This window comes from Pimephales promelas, chromosome 8, assembly GCF_988280905.1.
Source record: "Pimephales promelas chromosome 8, fPimPro1.hap1.1, whole genome shotgun sequence".
Lineage (NCBI taxonomy): Eukaryota > Metazoa > Chordata > Actinopteri > Cypriniformes > Leuciscidae > Pimephales > Pimephales promelas.
In genome coordinates, this window is record NC_142776.1 from 2,420,944 (window position 1) to 2,442,500 (window position 21,557).

Sequence of the window (21,557 nt, forward strand, 5' to 3'; positions counted from 1 at the left end):
TTGATCAATTTAACTCATCCTTGATGAATAAAAGTATTTTCTAATTTCTTTCCCCCAAAAATAAAAAATAAATTCTTACTTACTTTCCATTTCAGATCAATTCTGTTCTTTTGAACTTTCTATTCATCAAAGAATCCTGAAATAAAAATTTAAAAAACAGTTTTCAACATGGATAATAATCATAAATGTTTCTTGAGCATCATATTATAATAATTTCTGTAGGATCATGTGACACTGAAGACTAGAGAAATGATGCTGTAAATTCAGCTTTGATCACAGGAATAAATTACACTTCACTATATATTCACATAGAAAACCACTGTTTTAAATTGTAATAATATTTCACAATATTACTTTTTTTTGTATTTTTTATCAAATAATTGCAGCCTTGGTGAGCAGAAGAGACTTCTTTTAAAAACATAACATAAAAAATCTTACCGATCTAAAACTTTTGACTGGTAGTTTGTGTATATATATATATATATATATATATATTATAATATTAATATTATAATATTTTAGTAATTTTCTGTGCTTTCATAATTTTATTTTGACTTTAAAATATATATATTTATTAAGGTTTCAATTATTTTGGTGTGAGTTTTAGTACTTTCAGTAGTTTTATTTAATTTACTTGCCAAGGGAACATTGGTGGTTTAAATAGGTGTATCAACTAATTTTCACATTTTAATTAAAAAAGTTTAGTTAACAATAACAACACTGGATGTTAATGCAGGCAATTTAATTGAAATTAGCATTTGAATGTTACCTCTATGTTCATCTCCCTCAGTAGTTTTCTGATATTGTAGCTTGCCAAGCAACTTAATTTCATTTTAATCAGTATTCTGGTACAGAAACAATTAGGATGCCGACTACAGTAGCTGATTCAAACTCAAACACCAATGTACCCACAATACAACTGACCTGAAGTTACGGTTGTGCCACATTGAAAGGCCATTGAAGAAATAATCTTTCATTTTAAGTCTAAAACCCATTAAGATTTTCAAACCAGAGAGGTTTTTTACGTGAATTTTCAACATGAACATTAATTGATGACTTGAATTGTTTAAAATCTTGAAAAGCTTAAAACTGGTAAAATAAACTCTAGAAAAGAGATTTTCTGACACTGCTTCTCAATGCTCAAACTACTTTAGTGCTGCGAGTGACGAAGAAATCGCACACTGCAACTTAAAGTTGGTGCCGCTACTCTTAACTCCCCAACACTGCTTATTGGTTGATCATTAATGTTGATTTGTCCCATTCATTGTTTCTGTCCTGTGGGTGTCTGTCGTGCCTCAGGTACAATGTCGGACCTTGTTCAGAATCTCTTCCCAACCTCTCAGTTTCAAGGTATAAGACCCTCCACCCACTCCACTGTTCTGCTGTCTATCCCGTGGCGCCCCCACTGGCTGCGTGTGGAACTGCATGGTCACATGATAAAAGGGTAGTTCACCCAAAAATGAAAGTTTACTCACCCTCATGTTGTAGCTGTTTCCATCCACCTATTTGTATACCCAGTTTTTACAACATACAAAAATGCTAGATGGAAACGCCAAAGCAAAGTCTGTCGGTTTAATTATCTATCTCCCAAAACTGTCTTATACGACTGCTTTCCCAAACACCAGGCATTCGCCTCCGAACACAAGATAACAAGACATTTTTCCTAGTGACATTTTGCGGCATTTTTCAGGAAGGCAGTTTTTTGTTCTGGATGGAAACAGCACTTTATTTTTTCAAATGTTCGATACGATGTTATAATTTTGCGCTCAAGTAAAATTCGTAACTTTGGATGGAAACAGGATGGAAAAGTTTAACATAATCTCTATAGCTACTGTATCTATATATACCTGTAGCTATAGCTTAAAAATTATAAAAAAGCATCATAGAAGTTGTCCATTTGACCAGCGCACTATATTCCAAGCCATTGCATAACTTTATATTTAGGAACTGATTGAATTTGAATCGTTTTTTTTTTTGCTGAAAATCGCATTTTTATTCATGCTCAGATTGAAAAATGGGAAGCATGACTGTTTTTATTTCCATTACAGATTGTCTTACATCAAAATGCAGATGCATATAAGAGAAAATAAATAACTTTGTTTGTTTTTAAATTGGGTGAACTGTTCCTTTAAGCTGGCTGCCCAATCACCAACTCAAAACACCTTGCTAATGCTAGGAGATGTTGAATGCTTCTGGCGTGTATTAAAACTAAATTTAATACTCACAATTCAGTCAGTGTGAAGTGCACTGAGAAAAGGAGCATTGTGCAAACAATCAATGATTGACATCTTGCAATAGTATTGCAATATGTGCCTTTATGTTTGCTTAGTTAGGAAGTATCAAACAACATTTAAAGGAGTAGTTCACTTTTAAAAAAAACTTTTGCTGATAATTTACTCACCCCCATGTGAGAGTTTCAGTGCAGCTTCAAAGGGCTTTAAACGACTCCAGACGATGAATAAGGGTCATATCAAGCGAAACGAACACTCATTTAAAAAATAAATAACAAAGTTTAAGTTTTATAAGCATTGCTCTGTGATTTGCGTTCGTGACTCTCCTGTTCGAACTCGTTCATCAAAATGAACGAGTCTTTTTTCGAGTCATTTCGAGTTCATTCATATTGTCTCGTATATTGAAATAAAGTTTTGAGTGATAAAATATTTGCTTTGTTGTGCATTAGAACCACACAAATTTAGTCATATTACACAATAATTTATTGAAGCATCCAGCACGAATTGACGCCAAAGTTCAGATTTTTCAACTCGCGCGTCAAACGCGTGAATGCACAAATAGCACTAACTAAATCATTTGCGCGTAACGCGCTTAACGAGCCAGACGCTCAATTCGCGTGAACTTGACACACGAATGAGGCGTATTTGCATCTACCACACCGCTCTTTACGCCTCATTCGCAAACTTTTGAACAGCCGATTAGAAGTAAAATAAAAACTAGTTAAGAAATGTTAGTTTATGTTATCTTTAATGTTAATGTATAAAACTTTAAGGTGAATTTACAGTGCTTCTGTATAATCTTAATCTTTCGAAACAACCCTTCAAATTTTTGCAAGTATTGCTACATTTATTCTTTCATTGTATATGACAATTTCACATTGTGTGTTTTAGGGATGGGCAACGATTAATCGCGATTAATCGCATCCAAAATAAAAGTTTGTGTTTACATAATATATGTGTGTGTAGTGTGTACGTATAATTAATTTGTATATATTTAAGAAAAATGTGTTATTAATATATCAAATATTTATATATAATTTTAATTGTGAATAAATATATATAAAATATATACATGCACATATTTCTTAAATATATACATGCATGTGTGGGTATTTATATACGTATACAAATTAATTATACACACTACGCACACATATATTATGTAAACACAAACTTTTATTTTGGATGCGATTAATCGTCGCCCAGACCTAATGTTCACTTTGTAGCGTGTGTTTGAGATCAGATTGTCTGTGTCCAAAGTCATCTCATTCACACACTCATTATAAATCCGAAAGTGACTTCCATGATGGGCTCTCTAGGGCTTCGGTCAGACAGGCAGAGTCCAGCAGAGATTGAAGGGCCCTTCTCTGTCTTCATGTAGTCTCGCTGGAGCGCAGGGGTCACGCCACACTACATCACACCTCATCAAGTGCTCTTAAAAGATCACAGCGAACGGACTTCTTAGATGAGAGGGCAAAGAGAAGCTACTCATTGATTGGCACTGCTCTGAAAGCAACACGTACTTGCTTTGCATTGCCTTGTGAATCACATCCTGACACATTTCAGGAGTGCGATGTTGCAGGAAATTGAACTTGCTTTTATGTACTGTGTTTCAGACCTTTCCTATATGCATCCAGGCCACACGCATGCAGAATACATGCACACTTTAGCATGTGATATGATTGTGTGTGTGCAACGCATTAGTATCTGATATCTGGCACACACACACACTTACACATCGATCATGCTTCAAACCGCTAACGGCATACGCTAATACAAGCAGCTGGATAAATCCCTGCTCGCGCTCCACTGTTTGCTGCTAATGCCTTTTAATGCGACCGCCGCTCTGTTTGCGAGGCTTTCTTATAGCCACAACCACTGGAGCGAAGGCGCCATCGATCTCTGAGAATCTAATGATGGAAATCTCTCTCTTTCTGCGCTTATCAGAGCCGCGGCTTCACGCTGTAAACAGCACAACCGAGTCGATGCAACAGCAGAAAAACCCATTTCAAGGATTTATGAGAGTTTGTACTCAAGTAGAGGCATTGTTTTTCTGAAATATAGTTGTGTTTATATAATTTAAGGCTACATATGGGGGCACTTTTAGAAAATAAACTCTCTTAACTTTTTTTGTAATTTTGTTTTGCATTTTTATTTCAGTTGTAGTCATTTTAGCTCTTCAACTTAGACAACATTTCTTATTTTCATTTAAGTTTTTTTTTTTTTTGGTCAAGTTTTTCATCTGATCAACGTTTTCTGTTTTGTGGTGAAAATGAGAGTTGTGGAAACAGATTTAATTATTTATCTAGCTTTTATATCTAGATATTTTATATCTAGATATTATTTTATATCTATTTTATGGACATATGGATTTTTATGTGCCCATTGAAACTGCAATTTTTAATCACAGGGCAAATTAACTATAAAATGATGCAATCTTTGTTAAGAGGCTTTCATTCAATACATTTTTTGTGTGTGTGTGTGTGTATATGTGTTTGTGTGCTTGTAATATTTGAGAGAGAAAAACTTAAGATCATAAGTGTAAGATCATTTTTTTGAGATATCATCCTCAAATTTGGAACACAACTTATTTAGATTTATGGCTTTGTTTTTCTTGCCATTTTATTTTTTTTATATAAAATAATTTTCATAAAGAATTTTCATAAACTTATACCTATATAACTTTTTTTGGATTTACTTATTATTATTTTTTTACTTTAGCAATAATCTTCTTTAATGGGTCTTCTTTAAAATAATTAGGGCTCTGCAAAAATTAATTGTGATTAATCGTATCCAAAATAAAAGTCTGTTTTTACATAATATATTTATGTGTGCTGTATATAATTATTTTGTATAAATACCTATGCATGCATGTATATATTTAAGAATTATTTGTGCTTAAATTCTGTATATATATATATATATATATATATATATATATAAATACATAATCTATATAATATAAATATAAATATTTTATATATGAATAACACATTTTCTTAAATATATACATGCATGTGTGTGTATTTATATATACAAAATAATTATATGTAAACACAGACTTTTATTTTGGATGCGATTAATCGCAATTCATTTTTGCACAGCCCTAAAAATACTACCAAACTTTAGTCTGTGCTCCCAAGATTCACATATTTTTATGACAGTTTTTTGATACAGACATTTTTGTCCTCTATGTACCTGCTATGTGTGGCTTTTTTTAATTGAAGCACAAGGGTTAAGACGTTAATTTATTTTTATTTAATATATTTAAATAAATAATTGTATTTATTTAGTGTCAGTGCATCTCTACTATTAAATAACATTTTCACACTTTTTGCATAATTTGACTAAATTAAAGCTTGAATGGAAATTACACCCAATAAAAACATGCTGTTCACAAGTGCTATATAACTGTACAACTTTTGAGAAACTAACATTATTAAAACAAATTTGTTGTTTTTTAAGGGACAGCACAATTTTTGAAATTCACACAAACAAATACATTTTCAAAGAAATATTGAAATGTTTTGTTTATTTCACTTTTTGTTATCATGATGCTTTTTCGTATTCTAATATTGAAATGTTATGCATCAGATCTGTGCATAAAAGGCATTTGAAAAAGAAGCATAATAAATGATGAGGATAGACTGATTTCTTGTGACCTTCATATAACAAGATTTGTTCCTTTTAATAAAAATCAGCCCCTTGAGCACAGAAAGTGGCTTTGTTTGCATAAGCATGCGTCTCTATGGCAAACCCCCGTTTGTCTTTCAGCACAAGATGAATGTATTGCTTTCATTTGAGTTGCATCATTTTTTGCATCTGTTCTCAGTCAAGCTCATTTACTCCATCACTTTCTCCTCTAACCGTGTTCTCTTGCTGCGCTCTCCAGGTATCGCCTGCATCGCGCTCTCATTCGTGGACGCTAAAGGCTGCGTGCTGCAGGTTCCCGCTCAGGACGGCAGCGGACCGGCTCTTAGAGCTGACGTTTCCACCATCCCGCTCCAGCCAGACCAGTTTGAGGCCTTGACGACGGTTGTTAAGGTGGACTCTCTCAGCCAGAGCTCAGGTTGGGAAGCTTTTGCAAACAAACAGTAATTCATGTGCCCGCATAATCTTGAATCAGACTAACTTCCCCTCCCTCGCGCATCATCTCCTCTCTTCTCTGATGACGAGGGCGGGGCTATAACCTGTCACTCAGTTGAGATCCACCAATAGAAAACCACAACCATCCAATCAATTCCCTTGACGTCGTTAACACTCGCCAAATGCGGATGTATTTCAGCAGTGGTGACCACTGTGGCGTATTTCCACTTTGGCGGGTTTAGTTTTATATATAATATAGGGCTGTCAAACGATTAATCGCGATTAATCGCATCCAAAATAAAAGTTTGTGTTTACATAATATATGTGGGTGCACTGTGTATAATTATTTTATATATATATAAATACACACACATGCTTGTATATATTTAAGAAGTATTTTAATCTATATAGATTTATATTAGGGCTGTGCAAAAATTATTTGCGATTAATCACATCCAAAATAAAAGTCTGTGTTTACATAATATATTTCTGTGTGTTGTATATAATTATTTTGTATATAAATACCTATGCATGCATGTATATATTTAAGAATTATTTGCCCTTAAATTCTGTATATATATATATATATATATATATATACATAATCTATATTACATAAATATAAATATTTTATATATGAATAGCACATTTTCTTAAATATATACATGTATGTGTGTGTATTTATATATACAAAATAATTATACACACTACGCACACATATATTATGTAAACACAGACTTTTATTTTGGATGCGATTAATCGCAATTAATTTTTGTACAGCCCTAATTTATATATAATTTATATATGTAAATATAAATATTTTATATATAAATAATATTTTTTTCTTAAATATACATGCATGTGTGTGTATTTATATATATATATATATATATATATATATAATTATACACAGTGCACCCACATATATTATGTAAACACAAACTTTTATTTTGGATGCGATTAAACGCGATTAATCGTTTGACAGCCCTAATATAATATATGCATTTTTAAATTGTAGACTTCTAAATAGGCATCTGAAATTATAAACTCAGTGCAATGTAGTGTTGTCAAAAATATGAATTTTTCGATACCTATTGATACTAAAATATATGAAATGCTTCTAATAGTAATTTTCCGCAGAATAGATACCAGCTGTGCTTTCTCGCAGTTCCACACAAACCCGCCTCCACTCACTCACTCGTTTTATTTGCTCCGGATGGATATTGATGCTGTTACAGGGCTTGAATTTCGCCGTGGGATCGCACATATTGCGCATAACTTTACTCATTCCTGCAGATTTTGTGCTCACACACACAGTACACACACATAAAGCCGCCTCTCAGTGCTTAGAGTTCATTTGTGCTCGTAAACAGTCAAATAAACACAAAATAATGTCAAATTTGGCGAGTATTCACGTAAGCACAGTCCGTTATGTTTCAAGTGAGTTGAGAAAGAAAAGACATGCGTAATAGTGTAATCATGGATCCATGCGTCAGGTCTTAAAGTGACAGCAGCCTAATATACCTGCTGACAAATTATGAGATAATATTAAAAATATCTATATGGCAGTTTTTTTTCCCATTGATGGTCAAAATTTTGGCCAGAGAAAATGTAAAAAAAGTTAATGTCAAGAAAAGTTTGTCACAAAAGTCTAGCGCAATATTCGTTTCATACAAATTTAAAAGCATGTGTGTTGATGTGTGTGCGCAGGAGCAGCTGTGCGTGTGCGCTTCGACGTGTGGGAGCAGGGTAATGTCAGCCCGCTGCAGCTGACGGACAGGCTGAGGGCCGCCCTACGCCACGCCCTCGGTGATGTCATCATGGAGATGCGCGTGCTGCCCAACCCGTTATGTCTGGACACTTTCTGTCTGCCTGCCGCCGCCCAACGGGATGAAAGCACAGGTGACGAGCTGATGCCCATGTGATATGCTGTCATAACCGGTCATAAACATGACATAGCAGATTTATTATAAAACTTAAGAAACCACTTAGCTTTATTGGTTGACATTGGCTGTCATGAAGCCATTATAACTTTTTAATGACAAATTCAAATAGTAACACTGTAGTTGAGGTCATGGAAAATATTCATGACAGTTATAATGCCTCATGACAGCCAATGTCAAAGCCAACCACATGACAGATTAACTTAATTTAATGTCAAGTTGTCATGACATAGGACACTGGCAGGTTATGATGTTAGGGTTTATGTCAAGGTGTCATAACAAAGACATCTTAAACAATGTCATATATGCATTCAAAATGTCAATATTGAGCAAATTGTCATAAACATGCATAAAACTTACTTCATATTCAAGACAAATGTCATGTCATGGTTATGAAGGTGTCATGTCAGTCTTATGAACACCCCTTCAAGTAAAGTGTTACCAAATCGACCTTGATTGACCAAAGTGTTTTACAAGAAATATCTAGGTTCATCCCCAAAATTAAAATAAACATTTAAAATAGATATTAAAAGTGCAAATATGTTTTCAAAAGACTTCTAACGTTCACACAAACATTTTCAACATGCCGTCTTGGCGAGTATCCTACACATCCAAACACAGTCTTAAGTAAATATATTTAAATGTTATTTTTAATGTGATGACCAAAACATTATTTGTTCATCCTTCAAAGATGACCCCCATTTATAAACCTGAAAGTTTCAAGATCTAGGAAAACTCACACTTATTTAAAAATATTTTTTCTTTAAACAAATAGGACATTTCTCTGGCATTTTTTCTTTATGCTGTATCGAAAACGTACCGAACCGTGACTTTAAAACCGAGGTATGTACCGAACCGTGATTTTTGTGTACCGTTACACCCCTAGTCTTAAGTGAATGTAAACATTTGATATAGACAACATGTGTATCAGTATCATTCGATCACTGGATTACTCTTAAAGGGATACTCCACTATTTTTTGGAAATAGACTCATTTTACAGCTCCCCCAGAGTTAAACAGTTCAGTTTTACTGTTTTTGAATCCATTCAGACGATTTATTTTGATATTTAGAAGAATATCAGTAACCAGACAGTTTCTGGTCTCATTGACTTGAAAAAATATATACTATGGAAGTCAATGAGACCAGAAACTGTCTGGTTACTGATATTCTTCTAGATATCAAAAAAATTGGCTGAATGGATTCAAAAACGGTAAAACTGAACTGTTTAACTCTGGGGGAGTTGTAAAATGAGCCTATTTCCAAAAAAAGTGGAGTATCCCTTTAAAGTGACAGAAGCCTAATATTTCTGCTGTCTGTCTGTGTTTTTAATGTTATTCAAACAAAAAAAGACAAGGAAATCACTCACTGCTGTTAACTGAAAAGCTTTTATAACTTTAATAGCGAATAATCTTTATTTAATTTATACAGTGAGGATTATATGCAATGTTGTTTTACATTTAATCTCTTTTCGATTCAATTTCTGTATCTGAAAACTAATGTTAGACCTACCGGAAAAAAATGAAAAACACTGTTTATTTTATTTGTCTCTTTGCTTTATTGTATTTATTTGTGCTGATGCTTTTAGTTTGATTATTTGTTCTTATTTTCTTGATTTTTTTTTTCGCCATCCAAAAGAATGTCAGTACGATAAAAAAAATTATAATAATTTGATCAAAAGTGACGATAAAAACATTTTATAATGTTACAAAAGATTTCAATTAATGCTGTTCTCCTGAAAAAAAATGCTGAATCCTGAAAAAAAGACAACACTGGTGATAATTAGAAATGTTTCAAATTAGCATTTTCGAATGATTTCTGTGAGACTGGAGTAATGATGCTGAAAATTCAGCTTTAAACACAGGAATACATTACATTTTATAAGACACTTATTTAAAATGGCAATGATATTTCACTGTTTTGTATTTTTGATGAAATAAATGCAGTCTTGGTGAGCAGAAGAGCCATCAAAAACAAAATCGTACTGACCCCAAACTTTTGAACGGTAGCGTGTGTTGGTGAACTTGTCCTGGTTTTGCTGATCCTTAGTGTTTTGTCACTGTAGTTCCCTTGAGTCTTCTGCAGTGCGACAGTAAAGAGGTGAAGGAGAGTCATCGGCGGCCCAGTGGAGCCCACGGGCTCAGAACCGGCCCGTCTCCCATCACCCTAATATCTGCCCCCAATTCCACCCCGAACGCCGGAGCCGGCACACCCGAGTCCACCACGCCCACGGGCAAAAGCACCCGCCGCAGCTTCTGGGAAATGTTGGTGCGTGTGCTCACTCAGCATGTGCTGTCTTCATTAACAGCAAATTGCTCTCATTAATTACGACTGTCAACGCCTTCAAAATTGCATTGATGGTCAGCATGATGTGCAATGAAGCATAAATGATTGGACTGGTGCCAGTTATCTGTCTTATGGTGTGTCTGTGTAGAGTAAACCAGAAACTTCTGAACTCGGCAGTCCAAAGACAACGGATGACATCATACCGGAGCGTGCCGAGGACAGTCGCATGGGCAGACGGAGACACAAGACGGAGAGCGTCAAACAGCAGTGGAACCATGAGAAAGCCATGGCAGTCGAACAAGAGCAGGCCCAGAGGTACAAAATACGTTTTGTTTCCTAGGGTTATGTTTGTTCAGATGACATCTGCGCACGCTTCATGTTCAGATGGTAAGATGCAAAACAGTCCATTTAAAACTGAAACTAGTTAAAAAGATTTTGTTAATTGATATAAAGCTTAAAAAAAATTTATATTTGACCTGTGCTGGAAAAGGAGTCGGGATAAATTTGAGCTAAACAGGTGAAATTTTTTTTTTTTAGATTTTCATAAAAAATAGTTCCTTAAGCCCAAATAGCAATTAAACACCTAAAAGTATCTTTATTTGTTAATTTTCTGAGAGGAGTACCTTTAAGAATGCTGTTTTTCTCTACTCGCTTCTCACGTTTCCTCTCAGCACATGTTTGGGATTGTTTTAAAGCGCAGTATTCCAACGTTGTGATATTCATATATCATAGCGAATTCTCAATAGCTTGAGTGTGAACCAGTGAAATGAGATTTTCAAACTCATGCTGATGTAACCAAAACGATCTTACTGTCAGGACCGTGGACTGTCAGATCTGATCAAGTCAAGTCAAAGTATGTTTATAAAGCGCTTTTCACGATATAGATTGCATCAAAGCAACTTCACAGTATCAATCAAAACATAATAACAATATTCGTTTCGTAGTGGAAAAACATCCACGTTTGGTAGAGCTGATCAAGGGTATTACTGATTGGTTAATTAATTTGAATATCGCCAACTGAGCAAGCCATAGGCAACAGTGGCAAGGAACCGAAAAACTCCATCAAGTGACCTAAAACTCCATCAAGTGACCCAATGGTGTCCTAAAACTCCATCAAGTGACCCAATGGTGTCCTAAAACTCCAATAGGTGACCCAATGGTGTCCTAAAACTCCATCAGGTGACCCAATGTGTCCTAAAACTCCATCAGGTGACCCAATGGTGTCCTAAAACTCCATCAGGTGACCCAATGGTGTCCTAAAACTCCATCAGGTGACCCAATGGTGTCCTAAAACTCCATCAGGTGACCCAATGGTGTCCTAAAACTCCATCAGGTGACCTAAAGGTGTCCCAAACTCCATCAGGTGACCCAATGGTGTCCTAAAACTCCATCAGGTGACCCAATGGTGTCCTAAAACTCCATCAGGTGACCCAATGGTGTCCTAAAACTCCATCAAGTGACCCAATGGTGTCCTAAAACTCCATCAGGTGACCCAATGGTGTCCTAAAACTCCATCAGGTGACCCAATGGTGTCCTAAAACTCCATCAAGTGACCCAATGGTGTCCTAAAACTCCATCAGGTGACCCAATGGTGTCCTAAAACTCCATCAGGTGACCCAATGGTTTCCTAAAACTCCATCAGGTGACCCAATGGTGTCCTAAAACTTCATCAGGTGACCCAATGGTGTCCTAAAACTCCATCAGGTGACCCAATGGTGTCCTAAAACTCCATCAAGTGACCTAAAGGTGTCCTAAAACTCCATCAAGTGACCCAATGGTGTCCTAAAACTCCATCAGGTGACCCAATGGTGTCCTAAAACTCCATCAGGTGACCCAATGGTGTCCTAAAACTCCATCAGGTGACCCAATGGTGTCCTAAAACTCCATCAGGTGACCCAATGGTGTCCTAAAACTCCATCAAGTGACCCAATGGTGTCCTAAAACTCCATCAGGTGACCCAATGGTGTCCTAAAACTCCATCAGGTGACCCAATGGTGTCCTAAAACTCCATCAGGTGACCCAATGGTGTCCTAAAACTCCATCAGGTGACCTAAAGGTGTCCCAAACTCCATCAGGTGACCCAATGGTGTCCTAAAACTCCATCAGGTGACCCAATGGTGTCCTAAAACTCCATCAGGTGACCCAATGGTGTCCTAAAACTCCATCAAGTGACCCAATGGTGTCCTAAAACTCCATCAGGTGACCCAATGGTGTCCTAAAACTCCATCAGGTGACCCAATGGTGTCCTAAAACTCCATCAAGTGACCCAATGGTGTCCTAAAACTCCATCAGGTGACCCAATGGTGTCCTAAAACTCCATCAGGTGACCCAATGGTTTCCTAAAACTCCATCAGGTGACCCAATGGTGTCCTAAAACTTCATCAGGTGACCCAATGGTGTCCTAAAACTCCATCAGGTGACCCAATGGTGTCCTAAAACTCCATCAAGTGACCTAAAGGTGTCCTAAAACTCCATCAAGTGACCCAATGGTGTCCTAAAACTCCATCAGGTGACCCAATGGTGTCCTAAAACTCCATCAGGTGACCCAATGGTGTCCTAAAACTCCATCAGGTGACCCAATGGTGTCCTAAAACTCCATCAGGTGACCCAATGGTGTCCTAAAACTCCATCAAGTGACCCAATGGTGTCCTAAAACTCCATCAGGTGACCCAATGGTGTCCTAAAACTCCATCAGGTGACCCAATGGTGTCCTAAAACTCCATCAGGTGACCCAATGGTGTCCTAAAACTCTATCAGGTGACCCAATGGTGTCCTAAAACTCCATCAGGTGACCCAATGGTGTCCTAAAACTCCATCAGGTGACCCAATGGTGTCCTAAAACTCCATCAGGTGACCTAAAGGTGTCCTAAAACTCCTTAAAGTGACCCAATGGTGTCCTAAAACTCCATCAGGTGACCCAATGGTGTCCTAAAACTCCATCAGGTGACCCAATGGTGTCCTAAAACTCCATCAGGTGACCTAAAGGTGTCCTAAAACTCCATCAAGTGACCTAAATGTGTCCTAAAACTCCATCAGGTGACCCAATGGTATCCTAAAATTCCATCAGGTGATGGTGTCCTAAAACTCCATCAAGTGACCCAATGGTGTCCAAAACTCCATCAGGTGACCCAATGGTGTCCTAAAACTCTATCAGGTGACCCAATTGTGTCCTAAAACTCCATCAGGTGACCCAATGGTGTCCTAAAACTCCATCAGGTGACCCAATGGTGTCCTAAAACTCCATCAGGTGACCTAAAGGTGTCCTAAAACTCCGTCAGGTGACCGAATGGAGAAAAAAAAAACCTTAAAAACATCTATCTTGACTAGTATTCACGCAAACATTATCTCTCATGCCTTAAATAAACGTTAGGTTAACTGTTGGGAAACATGATCTGATATGTAATATTATATTACATCCGTGCAGTACAGTAGGTCTTAAAGGAGCAATGTGTGACTTTTAGCGACATCTAGTGGTTCGGTTGCGAGTTTGCACCAGGTTTGCACTAAGGGCTCAGCCCACTGCTCACCCCTCCCTTTCGAAGAAGCTACGGTTGCTAAAACGGGACAAACATCTCGTCGGCTGAGACAGCAGAGAATAGCCAGAGTAAGCCAAGAGTGTGTAACATTGTCACTGTTTCTGTACCACAGTCCATTATAAACCACATCATGAATACTGTCTGTTTACAAAGCCATAGTCAGGTGAGGATCAAGGGTTTTAATATATAATTTAATAAAATAATAATCAGCTGATTGTCTCACAAACGTAACCAGCAGCACATTTCTCCCCACATACTGTAGCAAACCCATAATACAGCGAGGGAGCAGCTATATATTTTTTCTAACAGGGTATAATAGTTTAGCTGGCTAATATGAGCTGTTACTGTGGCTGAGCTGGGACGCGTCTGCATGAGTCCAAAGGTCGGAACTGCGCGCGCTGTTACAATCATGTCATCTCCGCATCCCATAGATACTATTTACTACACACAATAGGCTTTTTTTCTCTGATTTTTAAAATTCTTCGCGATCGACTTTAGTGATAAAAGACTTTAGTAAAAGTCTCTATCGACGGGTTAGTGATTCCTGTAACGTACTGTTTTACGGTCAATGACATGAATACTAATCATCAGCTGTCTCACGAACGTAACAGCACATCTATCCCCAACATAACAAACCCATAACACAGCGAGGGAGAACTAAGTTACATGAAACAATCCCAACTACATATTTTACACCACTCACAAGGGAAAAGTCACTACTCACGGAGTGTAAGGCTAGCTTCCAGCTTTCCGCTACTTCTCTTTCAAGGTAGTGATGAAACGCGTTCTGTAGCGCTGTTTGTTCGCGTTCGGCTACCGTAGGAATATGACGTCACAACATGGCGACCTTCATAGAAGGGGATTCCCTCGGTTATGGAGCTATTAATGTCTCATTCTAAGGTAATAAAAACATTACGGCTAATTAAGTAAGTTCTTTATACACCACTGAAAACATAGTTATGGATGTCATATTGCATTTCTGTTAATAGATACTCAACTTTGTTACACATTGCACCTTTAATATATGAACTGTCTGTTAAATAAAATGTTGAAATAAATGTTAAACAATTGTGGTATCATGGAGAAAAAAAAAGTTGAATATATATTTTTCCTATAGATATTTTGTTTTGACTTGGTGTGTGTCAAATTTGGTGTTGTTACTGGGGATTTTAAGGTATGATGGCTTAGTGATTTTGTTTTGAAACCTTTAGAAAACTTGCTTTTTCTCAAAATTGACTTAAAAATGGACTTTAAATCAACTTCAAGCAGGTGTAGCGCAGTCATTTTCGTCTGATTCCAGCAAATCATACATAATGTGTATTTTAATAAAGAATGTAACTAATTTTTAACAAATGTGCTTGTTGCCACTGATTTTGTCAACACGGATCACACATGTTCTCTGAAACGCCTCCATTGTGCCAAATAGCCAAATCAGAATAATCAGATTTCCAAAATGATTTTTGGCCAGTTCTTCCTGGCAGTTTCTGAGATCCCATTTGGGATGGAAATTAAATTACCACTCATCCTTTTGTGTTGCCAGAATACAATAGATAATTTGGTCGTGGGTGGTGGGAGAATACTGACATTTCTGATTCAGATGGCCGTAACCTGAGAGACGTAAATGCTGAAATGACCTCTAACAAAAGCAATTATCATCCGCGTAGGCCTACAGACATGTCTGGATGTCTTTGTGTTGTAGGAGACATGCAGTCCAGCTGGAGGAAGGTGATACTGGTACTCTTCAAACCGTTTACCAGACCACGTACCTGCCCTGGGTCACCTTCATGAACAAACTGGGTGAGTTTTTACAATGATGTAAGAAATTTACATTTTAATGATGTAAATGATACATTTTAATACGTTTTTACAATTTAATGATGTAAGAAACTTGGCCATTCTTCATGTAGGTCCACTTTTGACTTTGAATCTTAAATCAGATTTCATATGTGGGTGAAACACAGGCAGGTTAAAGGAGTAGTTCACTTTTGAAAAAACTTATGCTGATAATTTACTCACCCCCATGTCATCCAAGATGTCCATGTCTTTCTTTCTTCAGTCGAAAAGAAATTAAGGTTTTTGATGAAAACATTCCAGGATTTTTCTCCATATAATGGACTTCAATGGGGTCCAAACGGTTCAAGGTCCAAAAGACAGTTTCAGTGCAGCTTCAAAGGGCTTTAAACGATTCCAGATGATGAATAAGGGTCTTATCAAGCGAAACGATCGCTCATTTAATAAATAAATAACAAACTTTAAGTTTTATAAGCTCAAATGCTCGCCTTGCTCTGTTCTGTGATGAGCGTTCGTGACTCTTCTGTTCGAACTCGTTCATCAAAATGAACGAATCTTTTCCAGAGTCATTTGGTTCATTAAACGAACGAAACGAACAAATTGACTCGGATGAACGAGTTCGACAGGGGATTATTCTGTGATGCTTTTGCATCTTTTTTTGTTTGTTTGTTTAAATCACGTTAAAGGGCTATTTCACCCTAAAATAAAAATAAAATCATCATTTACTTGGTATTTATTTCATTTACGGTCACATTAACGCTAAAATTTTTCCAGTCTGATGGACCCAATGTCCGTAAAATAACCAGTAAAGCATCGAATCTGATTTTATTACATAAACAGTGATTGATGATGTATTTCGAGCGCTGTTGCAAATGTAAAATTGATTTTACTTAAACAAATAGTTAATATTAAATTACTTCATTGACTTAGGTTAAACATTAAATATCAGATATACTTATGTAATATAATGTGTATTTCCATCAAAAGTTTGGTCTTAAAGTTCATTCAAAGTGGCATTAAAAAAGTCTTAAATTGAACTTGTTTATATCTGTAAACACTAGCAGACAGAAAAAGTCCCCGATTAAAGTATAATTTTCTCTTGTTGTCTTACAGGCTGTCCGTCCATCCAGCATTGTTCAACTGAAGTCTCGCATCATTTCCTCCTGCCTTCCATCCTCTCAGAAATTGTAAATCTTGTGAGCTCTCTGGCCAGTGACACCATAGTCAAAGTGTTCGAAAGAACCAGGTGCGTTCCTGACCTTGGTCGACGCATTCATCCCAACTGTCCACATGTGTTTCAGATGCTGTGATTAGTTGGTGAATTCGATTCAGTTTATGCTTAAAGCGATGAACTGTTTCCTGTGTGTGTCGGCAGCTGTCCTCAGGGAGATATCTTTGCCCCCCTGTCAATCATCCAGCACATCAGCCAACCACCTGCCACCTCCAGGAGCTTCATTCTCATTGGTCGCAATTTCAGCCAATGGCATTGCAGTACAGAACAAGGTACCAGTCAGCAATAATCATGTCATCTTAAGCCCTATTCGGACGGGACTAGTTTTATAAACGATGTTTGAGTCACAATTCTTATCACTCGACGTTTGTGATTACATGTACTGATTCGGACAGGACTATTGATATAATATTATTATTTATTTATATAATTTTATTTTATTATTTGTAATTAGTTGCTGTTTATAATAAACGCACATAAGTGTAACACGAATTTCTCTTCCGAATAGGACTTTTGGTTACACTCTCTTCTGAGATTATTTAACACACAGGTTGAAGTTGAATTGGGAGTAAACTGTCCAAGGAGCGCATTACGAATTGTTTTATTTTCATGAATAAGCTTATTATAACCACAGTTGCAATAGATTTAGTAAAACAAAATTAACAAGTGCCAATATAATATAGTGCATTATAATCTCTAAAAGGTGATGTGATGATGTCACTCATTCATGAGAACATATAAGATGAATTATAAGGCATTGGGAATGCATTACAATGCACAAAATTAACCTTTGTAATGCATTATATATTCAGCTGAATCTCATGAAAATGATCTTCTAATCAGGTCATATTTCTCCCCAAAATTAAAAAAAATAATAATAATCAGGAAATAGTTTCTATAAAGAAAAAGAAACCTATATTATTAGACTGGAAAAAAAAACAGAAAAAAGGACATAAGTAAATGCTTAATAATGTTTAACCCTAAAACCGTATTCTGGACAAATGTGGGAAAAATAGTTTTGATTTATTTTTAAAAAAACACTTCCCTTGATCTGAGCGGTACAAGACTTGGCTACTTTCCCTAAGTTTGCCTCCTGAACACACACACAATTTTTTGACTCAATTCTACAATGTTAAGTGGGTGAAAAAAAACTCCTTAATCTTGTATTTGGGTCAAAAATGGGCACCCATAGAAATGATTTAGATATAATTTAGAGCATTCTAAAATAAGCCAAAATAAGACACCAGGTGACAGCAAAGCCACTTCATCTTTAGGTTTTAGCTCTTAAGAACTTATTGGAATGATATTTTAATGTAGTTAAAAAAATTTAAAAAATAAAACATAAAAATAAGCATAATTTACATAGAAAATATGGTACTTTTTGAAGTAAATAAATTCAAAAATACCCCCAAAATAAAATAAAAACTCCATAAATGGATAGACAAAACTTTATCGAAGACAGTGATACAACATTTATAATTAATAAAAATTAGGATCACACCTGAGTCCTCTGTGCCCACATTTGTCCACAGTTACAGGATTAAGGGCTATAAAGTGAATACAGTTTGAGGGCTACTATAAATGTTTAAAATTGCAGTATTATCAGAAATTATTTTGTCATTTAAAAATAAATACTACAAATATGTAATATTTAGTCCTGAAATGATTTATATTCGATTTTTAGTATGCTTACAAACTACTTTTCAGCTATGCTTTACAATAATTGTTTCACTTTACATGAATGCGAATGCTCAGTACAGGGGGTCATTTGCTTAATTGTCATGACATTTTGTCACAATGTAAAAAAGTCTGAATGGCCCTAAAAGAGGCTTCTTTGTCTTTGAGCAAGATGAATTTTTTGATTTTGGGGTAATATATGACCGAGACATTTCTCTGTGACATTCAGGCTTCATGATACTGAGACTTTTAAGATCATACTCCATTAATTTGTCTGCAGTTTAACTGGCTGTAGGCAGTGTGAGGTCATGACTGAATTCTGTGGTCAACAGTTCTCCTGCCTTCTAACCGCTCTCTCTCTCTCTATGATGATGGGCTCAGATGCATCACATCTACTAGAATCTCTTTCGACATCGCTGCGCTTGGTGTTTTTATCTTGTGTTCGGCTGATCTTGCAAATGAATGTTTTCTTTTTTCTTGTGTGATGTTATTTGTAGTATTGCTGGGTGTATTCATCTCTTAGATCTCTTTTAGCCAACGAGTGTTTAATGATTGATTGCTATTCTTGCTTTTCTGTTATCATGGATTCTTTCGCTTATGCTGTCTCTTGCAGAACTGTGTGTGTGTGCATGTACAGTATGTATGTGTGTATCAATGCCTCATTAACATAGTTGTCTCGTTTTGCAAAGCTGTTTGTGCTCATCTCTGTTTGCCCACAGAAGACAGTTCAGATGAAGAGAACAGTCCAGTACTAAATAGGTGCTCACGTAAGTTTGGCCCCTTATGGGACCCCTAGTGGCCCTCACTGCGACAGGGGCCCTTCCTCCCAATCACTCCATTACACCACAGACACACTCTGACAGGGACTGGAGATTTGAGTGATTCTTCAAATAGGACTTTTCTGTCCTGGAAAGATTCTCATTTTTAAGAACATTACAAGGCAACAAAAATCACATTCATTCTTTTGGTATGTATGAATGTGTTTTCAAATAATCACCATACTTACCACGATAATGAATTTAGGAAATTCTGTGAAATCAAAGAAATCTGGTTCAACATTAGAGAAATGTGCTTTAAAGCAAAACCATAAAAAAATCCGTTCATCCATCCATCCTTCCGTCCATCCAACCATCCATCCTTCCATCCAACCATCCATCTCTCCATCCATCCATTCATCTCTTCATCCATCTTTCCATGTCTCCATCCACCCATCCTTCCGTCCAACCATCCGTCTGTCCATTCATCTCTACATCCACCCATCCTTCCATCCATCTCTCCATTCACCCATCCAACCATCCATCCATCCAGCTGTCCATCCAACCATCCATCTATCTGTCCATCTGTCCACCCATTCATCTGTCCATCCATCCATCTGTCCATCTGCCTATCCATCCATCTGCCCATCCATCCGTCCGGCCATCCACCCATCCGTTCATCCATCTGTCCACCCATTCATCTGTCCATCCATCCATCCATCCGTCCATCTTCCTATCCATCTGCCCATCCATTCATCCATCCATCCATCTGTCCCATCTGCCCATCCATCCATCTGTCCATCTATCTGTCCATCCATCCACCTGCCCATCCATCCATCCATCTGCACATACATCCATCTATCTGCCCATCCATCCATCTGCCCATACATCCGTCCATCCATCTGCCCATCCATCCATCTGCCCGTCCATCCATCCATCCATCCATCCATCTATCCATCCATCTGTCCATCTATCTGTCCATCCATCCATCTGCACATCCATCCATCTATCTGTCCATCCATCTATCTGCCCATCCATCCATCCATCCATCCATCCATCCATCCATCTGCCCATCCATCCATCCATCCATCCATCCATCCATCCATCTGTCCATCCATCCATCCATCTGTCCATCCATCCATCTGTCCATCCAAATTACTGCTGTCATCACCCATCACACAAATTGCCAAAATCTTTAAAGTTGAACAGAAACTTTATTCCAGGACAAAGAATTTTATTTTTTCAAGCTTTCAAGTAGATAAAAGTGCTCCTAATTGAAGGTTCACTCATTTATGCATGTGTGCAAGATCATTTTTCTCCCTGCTTGTACTGTACCATTGAAACAGAAGAGGTTTTAACTTCTAGATGAGTATGCGTTCTGATGTTGGCATTTAAAAATATTAGAGCTTAATTAAGCAGAGAATGTCATACTCAAGAGTGAATTCAGTGTTGACTTTCTCCTCAAACACACTCTATAGATGATATAAATGTCGTGTCTCAAGGCTATAAAACTTTTTTTTTTTTTAATTAATGTAATGATCCCATAAAATAATTCCATAGCTCTTATTTAGAGGTAAACTGAATAGATTCAGAAGTGACATTATGATCAGATCTTTATTTCTTGCTCTTTGTCTATTATATACACACATCTTTTTACCCAAATAACACCACCTCACATAATTCTGTCTTTTATTAAAGCTCATAAGGGTCTGCAGCGGTTCGAGTCCTTGGAGCACAGTGATTGGCTGAGCCCGGGACAGGCTGTGAAGGGCGTGGCTCCACGCCAGCGCTTCCTGTATATACACATCGTCAATAAGAAGGTCAGTTCTGTTGAATATAACCAGCCGTGACATCATTGCGTAATGTTTTTTTGTCCACATATCTGCATATCAACAATTAAATGTGTTATAATCAACTTTGATTGTTTGACATCATGCAGCATTTCCATTTTCAGTGTGAATAGACTTAGGTTAGGTGGATTTGTGAGGTCTGGTCTTTCTGTTTCATAAGATATCTCTGTGTG

General features: G+C 36.8%; 1 protein-coding gene across 14 annotated transcripts in view; it reads left to right on the plus strand.

Moving 5' to 3' along the window:
* Positions 1-21,557, plus strand: part of szt2 (SZT2 subunit of KICSTOR complex) — a 119,145-nt gene that overhangs the window by 63,257 nt on the left and 34,331 nt on the right. For 11 of the 14 annotated variants that reach the window (XM_089133710.1, XM_039656438.2, XM_039656446.2 and 8 more), the window contains 9 exons: positions 6,124-6,300; positions 8,028-8,219; positions 10,324-10,526; positions 10,693-10,859; positions 15,780-15,877; positions 16,985-17,117; positions 17,247-17,374; positions 19,499-19,546; positions 21,233-21,354. In XM_089133710.1, coding sequence (XP_088989836.1) covers positions 6,124-6,300; positions 8,028-8,219; positions 10,324-10,526; positions 10,693-10,859; positions 15,780-15,877; positions 16,985-17,117; positions 17,247-17,374; positions 19,499-19,546; positions 21,233-21,354 — 1,268 coding nt within the window. The remainder of the gene's footprint in view (positions 1-6,123; positions 6,301-8,027; positions 8,220-10,323; positions 10,527-10,692; positions 10,860-15,779; positions 15,878-16,984; positions 17,118-17,246; positions 17,375-19,498; positions 19,547-21,232; positions 21,355-21,557) is intronic. The other 3 variants (XM_089133716.1, XM_039656451.2, XM_089133711.1) reach the window with 2 other exon arrangements.